Source organism: Neodiprion fabricii, chromosome 3, assembly GCF_021155785.1.
Source record: "Neodiprion fabricii isolate iyNeoFabr1 chromosome 3, iyNeoFabr1.1, whole genome shotgun sequence".
Lineage (NCBI taxonomy): Eukaryota > Metazoa > Arthropoda > Insecta > Hymenoptera > Diprionidae > Neodiprion > Neodiprion fabricii.
In genome coordinates this window covers 25,780,173-25,787,498 of record NC_060241.1, presented here as the reverse complement: position 1 = coordinate 25,787,498, position 7,326 = coordinate 25,780,173, and the positions used below count along the sequence as shown (strand labels likewise).

Below are 7,326 nucleotides of genomic sequence, written 5' to 3'. Positions count from 1 at the left end.
TGAATCGAAGACCTGCTTAGAAGATTTCAAGTTTTTTAACGTTTTAACGCAATTCTTTAGAAATATCACACCCCACTCGTGGCTGCCACACCGTATTGCAACAACTATCAGTTTGCATTTCATATTATGTTTCTAATCGAGTTCAGGTTCGTGAAATTGTAATATGAACAAGAAATTTCTTGAGAACAATGACAAACGAACACTAAAATTTCAGTGATTCTATGAATACATATTGAGTCCAGAAATATGATCCGTGTATTAATAATACTTATACCTAAAATATAAATTATTTTTTATTATTACGTCAACCTGCGCTCGTGGCTTCGATAATTGGAGAATTCGATAAATGCAAAGTTTGGCCTGTGGTTGTAGAGTATAATAGTCACTCTGACGAACAAGGCTTATTGTTAGGTAGTGGATCGTAAATGGTTTTGACAGCCCAATTTTTTTAATTATACATTCACAAAACAAGAATAACTCGCTTTAGCAAAACAAATCAATGAGACTGTAATTCTTTTTTCAGTATTGACACACTGTACAGCGATTAGTGGTGTACTGATCGCCCCACAATCATCATCATTCTCCAATTCAAACAGGAAAACAGTGCAGTTTGTAGATACTTATGATCTGGCTGTACCTATTTGACTCATGCTCGGACATTGACTCTAAGCTTGATGCCTTCAATGAATTGATAGTAGATGTTTTGGATGAAGTTGGGCCAGAAAAAACGTTTGTTGTAAATCGTCCACCGGTTCCTTGGTTGACAGTAGAGCTGCGCGGATTGAAGAAAGAGAGGGACGCATGTTATCGTGCTGCAAAGCGCTGTAACTCAACTTTTCTTTTCACCAGATATGTAGACCTGAGACGCGATTTCAAGCGGAAGCTATCATTGTCAAAGAGTGAATATCTACAGCGTAAATTTGAGTTTGCTTGTCGGACCAGATTGTTCTGGAAAGAGATAGACAGCCTTGGGCTAACAAAGAAAGGATCTCAAGTCCATCACGTTCCTACTATTTCTCCTGATGTGTTAAATGCCTACTTTTCATCAGTTGCATCGGGTAAATCGGGGTTTTCGTTGAGAACGGTTCAGTGGTTTCATTCTTACTTGTATGGCCGAGCACAGTCGGTGGTCATTAATGAAAATAGATCAAATTTGATTAGTATTAAATCAGGAGTACCTCAGGGCAGCGTTTTGGATCCTTTGCTATTCTCAATTTTTGTAAATGATCTTCCAAAATGTCTACGCTATTGTTTATATTTATTTTATGCAGATGACATGGTTATATATTTACGTTGTAGGCTCGCAGATTTACATGAGTGTGTTCGCTATATAAATGAAGATATTAAGTCTGTTTTTGGCTGGTGTCAAATTAATCGCCTGCGTTTAAATGTATTAAAAACTAAAGCGATGGTATTTGGCAGTGCAGCAAATATATGCAAATTTAATGTGAATAAAGATAATTTAAGTTTGTATTTAGATAATAGTTTGATTGAATATGTCATAAGTTACAAGTATTTGGGCGTATTTTTTGATAATGCTCTTAATTGGCATGCGCATATTGCTAATATTTGGAAACGAGCGGCAGGAGCGTTATATAGAATGCGAATGAATGATGCACAGCTGAGTGTGGCGCTTAAGAGAAAGCTTATTACAGGAATGGCTTTACCAATTTATGATTATTGTGCTTGTGTGCTAACGAATTTGTCATTTGATCTTGAAAGATCGCTACTAATTTCTCTGAACAACTGTGTGCGTTTTGTTTTGCGAATTCGACGAGTGGAGCATATATCGGAGCATCAGCAGGCGCTTGGATGGCTTAAGCCGCAGAATCGTAGATTGCAATTAATGGCTAGTGAGTTTTATAAGGCGCTTTGTCTAATGTGCCCAAGTCTTTTTAGTCATCAGTTATTGTTTAAAGCAAATGCTGCAGAACGTCGTGATTCAAGTAAAACAAATTCGTTACAAGTGCCTTTTGCACGTACAGCTGGTTATTATAAATCATTCATTGTTACGGGTTGTGATTTTTGGAATGGCCTGCCAGTCGCTATTACGTCAGCTAAGACTTTAGATAACTTTCGTTGTAAATGTCATTTGCATTTATTAGAAATAGAAAAAGTCAGTACGATTTAAGTGTTTGATTATGATAAGATATTAATTGCGAGAAAAAACGTCTGAGATTGCTTAATGTTTGAGATTATAGTTATAGTCATAGTTATAGCTATTATATTTTAATTAGCATTATGTTTATGGTTATTATAATTTTTATTATTACTATTACCTGTATTATGTTATAAATATAACAACTTTTGTAATAAAATGGGATTTGTGATCAAAAGGGGAATTATCTCCATGGTCAATAATAAATAAATTAAATAAATAAATAAATAAACAATTCAATGCTGCTCCCACGTTTCTAAATAGAATACAAAATTTCTATAGCCACGAATGAAATAAAATGCATTGGCGTATCCCCAGATATTCTTTGATTTTGTTTTCTCTTTTTGTTCCATTCCACATTATAGTGACCCCTGGGTGGAAGAAGTGGGTTACCTCGGAGAATGGAAAAAATTGGGTACTACGCTTCTGGTTAGTTCAGTTACCGTGTCACTATACCGTAAGCAATATAGGCGAAATAGCTCATGTTTCAATCATCTCGCGAAATAGATTGTATTTCTAATCATTTTTGAAATGGCCCCTTTTTCCACTGAGCGGTCGATTTATATTACTGATAATAGCGTCACGAAATATTAATAATTTCTAGCTAACGGTTATTATAAAAGCGACTTTTATACAATGCCGATAGAACACGGTAATGTCTTACAGCCCTATAAATATAAATTAATCTGTCAAGTAAATAGGTTCTGCCAAAATCAAAATTAATTGAACAAGATAGGATAAGCAGGAAATTAATAATAATAATAAAAATGATCGTCATTTCCTGCGTGTAATTACCAGTCAAGAAGACAAGTCAAGGTCTCACGGAGACAAAGATAGCGAATTTAAATAAATCAACATAATCCAAGATTGACTAATTTCTTGACTAAGGTTCGATATCACATCGAAAAAATTTGTAGACAAAAATTTTAGTCTTTCGTCATTTTTCGATAGAGTCGGTCCTGCCATAGTCTGATTTATCCTTTCGCCGTCTTATATATTTCGGTGAACTATTTCTCATTTCTCAAATGTGACAATTTGGAAACGGCAAATCAAATATAGCTACGAACAATTTTCCTCAAAAACAAAAATCTTTCATTCGCAAATGACTTTGACAGAATTGTTTTTCTGAAGAAAATGATCCATAAATGAGTTACATCGGAACGTTGATGCATAGAAATCCTCGCGACAAATATCTTTTTTTACGATGATTTACTTGAACCCTCGGAATGTGGGCATTGTTACGTATCGCTCGATAATTTGAAAATGTATTCATTCTTTTCCCGAGGGCTGCAAGCGCCATCTCTGTCACGGCCCGCCCGGCCAGCGTACTAGAAAAGTTGTTAGTTTATGATCAATACACAGAGGAAGTAGCAACGCGACTCCAAAACTTTGAGTAAACTTTTGTATTTATTATAACTAATTGAAGTGACTCGAGGCTGGTTTTATAACGACGTAAAAATGGCATTATACGACAACCAGCATTGGCTTTTATCGCACATACGAGACAGCTTTATATTCACGGATGACACGAGTAGGTTCGATACATATTTAAGAAAAATGGAAGGACCGATTGGTGAGGTTATGAATTGAAGCCAAATAACACGTTGTCTTCAACTCGCATTGCAATCAGCCTAACGGCAAAGTAAACACATCATCGCTGTCAGTGACCGCATAAATTGCAATCAACCAATCGCGTCATATTCACAATCGCAATTAACCAAATTTGATTGAATATTTCGACTACTGCAATCGATCCTCTGTTTTTCCTGCTGTAAAGGTGCCTGTGAGATGGTAATGCTTGGAGAAGATTTACCAAAACAACTTAAAGCCAACGGGGTCCTTGACTGCTATCCAGGAATGGAAGATAGTGACGACGAAGATATCTATGCGATGGCTGAATCTTACGATATACAAATGGGTAAAATAAGTTTAAGACGTTGACTCAATTCGAAAATCAAGTTTTTAAAGAGCGTGTGACATATTAATATCTGTACTTCTTTAACTTCGTGTTCACTGATCAAATGAATTAATTGGTTGTCTTTTCATATTTCAAATACTCCCTTTTCTTCTGCTGATATAATTTCTGGATTATCAAACTCGATTAAATGTATGGATTGTCATTGTCACCTGATGAGTTTATATTCGAGTTATCAAATTACCCAGGAAAATCAATGATTACTTTAAAATCGATAAACATTGACAAAATAAAATTATGAACTTGTCAATACCCAGAAATATGCAATTCGAAGCGTATGATTTTAATTCGAATATATCAAATTATAAAATAGTTCTTTCGTCTACCAGAAGAGATCATTTGAGAAATATATCTTGGTAAAGTTACGGAATCCAAACTTTTTAGCACACTGATAAGATCGTAATCAACCAAACAAAACTTCATAGCTTGCTGGGTGATTTTGATAGTTGACATGAAAATGATGTAATTTTTAGATATGGAATTTGGGCACAGACAACGCTCAAACACAGCACAGCGTTTAGAAAAAATGGATCTTGAACGAAAACAAGCTGCAGAAATAAAGCATGTAAAGTGGGAAAATAAACCGAGTACTATGTCAGTTGAAATCCAATCCGAATTATTCCAGAGAAAAGATTTTCGAAAAAAGAAAGAAACCAAGGCTGATAAACGCCACTCGCTATTAGCGGAACAATTGGAAAAATGCCCGAATCTTCCACAAAATCCTTTCACTGACTACGCTAAATTTGATGGCAGTGTACGTCTCTCAACTACTCAAATTATCATACAAATTTCTATTTTTATTCATAATTCTCCAAGACTACTTATACTTGGAACTCGGATTGCCTACACCACTGATGAAACGGATTGTGAATCTAATAATTTTAAAGTTATCACAGTTTCAAGGTATACTTTAGATAAGCTTTCACTGTTATTATCTAACAGTATACAAAATTCTAGAAAATAATTCAATAATCACTCTCAGACATTACAGAAAAGCTGCTTTGTTTTAATTTGTTCAAGAACCACTCATATAAAACAGATATGTTTTGTAAAATTATTCAAGAAAGTTGGTCAAACAGTTTATAACCAAACATAACTATAATAGACATTTTTATTCAAAAAATATATTTCCCTATAGTATCCTGAATGCTGTTCACAGTGGTCTATTCGAGACTATAGGTGAACAAATAATTGAAAAGAAATCTCTCGGTTGCGAAAGCCATCAAAATCCGAATTTGAAGTATATGATACAAGTTCCCAAGTAAAAGACGTATCACACATTCAAGTAATGCAAAAACATTGACGAATTTATTATTATCTCAGGAACATATTGGTACACCAGCTAAGAAGTACAGAATATTTATGTCTATGTTGCCCGAAGAACAGCGTATGTATCCCATGCAAATTGTGGTTGTTGCTACAGCCAAAGTACAGGAGTTTATTGGATTAATATGTTACAAATATGCTGCTGAACATCCTGATAATCCTCTCAAGTTCGTAAGAGAATATTTAATACCATTACTATTATTTTTTTTTTTTTTTAATTATTCGTGTAAGGTGCAACACAGGTATTACCCTATATAAGTCAAACAATAATTATATAGGTTGTTCAAGTGCTATTTGGAACTAAAACATGAAATATCTTGTGTAGGGCAGATATTACTAAATATGGGCTGTACATCACGGAAGATGACGGGGAAGTAGATTGGGATTTACCTTGTTTAGATCCAAGAGAAACAATTGCCAAATTTGGATTCACGTGCCTAGGGCTGAAAGAAATGACACCCAATGACAGAGCACGTCATAATACAGTTGTTCCCAAGACTGTGAGGTATGAAGAAAATCCGAAGGGAAAAGATATAGAACAGAAATCTGTTGCTGAAGATATGGCAATGATGGACGATCATACAACTGCTATGGAAGCTCCTTTGTATCAGCTATACAGGTACGGGTTTCTGCGTAAACGTTGTCGAGTACTGTCGAATCACAAGTTGTATTAATTTGAAAACACATGGAAATATAATAATATGTTGGATCTGAACAGGGTGCATATAATAAATAAGGTGAGAGCAAAGGCTGAAATTCATTTAGGAATATCTGGAGAGAAAATTGAAATTGACCCAGTAATAACTGGCAAGGGAGCTGCACGCTTTTGGAACCGGCAACGTGCCGTAAGTTACCACATAGACAACATCGCTTGGTGCGAATTAGTCGAACATAAAGGGCCAAAAACGACATTCACGCTTGTTTACACATCACATGCTAATCATTTGGAATTCCATACGGGTTTGTAAATATCAGATTTCTAACAAAATAATAAGTGTATTTGTTAATTGAGTGAATTTTTTTGATCAACTCATTGAATGCATGTTTTATTTGTATTTATAAAACAATTTAACCATTCCCAGAACTATTTGATTTTAATGGTCACCAATTTTCATGAAACAGGGTCATCCGGGCAAACCCCTTCTCTGCATCAATCAACGTCATTTAAAAATCATGATTTTGAAGCAGACTCAGCTACAGCAGAGGAAATAGTCCGTAAAATTAATCACATCCTGGAAATACGGAGCGGTACATCAAGAAAAGAATACCTGGCCCAACGAGAAAGGAAAGCTACCCGGCGAAAAAATTTCCACTTGCACAGATGACAACTCTGTCAATTATTGTGGTTTATTTTTGAATACCTAAAAAATTGACTCGCATAGGGTGCAACGTTGCCATGATAGAAATGAGAATAGTGCACGTCATTGATAAAGAGTGCAATAAATGCCACTTCAATAGAAGATATTTCTGAATATTGGCAGAAAAACTCTCTTGCTAATACAATCCATGTACGACTCTGAATTACCATTTGGTAGAGGTTGTGAATGAATTCTATGTGTATAATGCAATATACCCGATAAGTTATTAGTACTATGTAAAAGCATTATTGTAAAGTTGATTTGCGAAGTAATCCATACTATAAAAGTATCAATATATCAGATATAATCTGAGATAGCTGTAAATATGGAACACAATTTTTAATGCATGTACTTTGCATTTTATTGTAACACCTGTGATATATTACGACTAGAAATTAATTCATCATTTCAGATTCCACGAATTAGTACTTGAAATAATGAAAGTTGTACCGAATATGCTGATTACCTTTGGTAAGACAGAGCAATTTTTATACAAAAAAAATTGTACA

General features: G+C 34.8%; 1 protein-coding gene across 1 annotated transcript; it reads left to right on the top strand.

Annotated features, from left to right (window-relative positions):
• The first annotated feature begins 3,507 nt into the window (after positions 1–3,507).
• Positions 3,508–7,293, top strand: LOC124177858 (target of rapamycin complex 2 subunit MAPKAP1). The gene is made up of 7 exons (XM_046560736.1): positions 3,508–3,689; positions 3,936–4,076; positions 4,607–4,887; positions 5,457–5,626; positions 5,785–6,078; positions 6,178–6,419; positions 6,582–7,293. The coding sequence occupies exons 1-7, from the start codon at positions 3,617–3,619 to the stop codon at positions 6,782–6,784; spliced, it is 1,404 nt and encodes a 467-aa protein (XP_046416692.1). The 5' UTR covers positions 3,508–3,616; the 3' UTR covers positions 6,785–7,293.
• Positions 7,294–7,326: the final 33 nt, after the last annotated feature.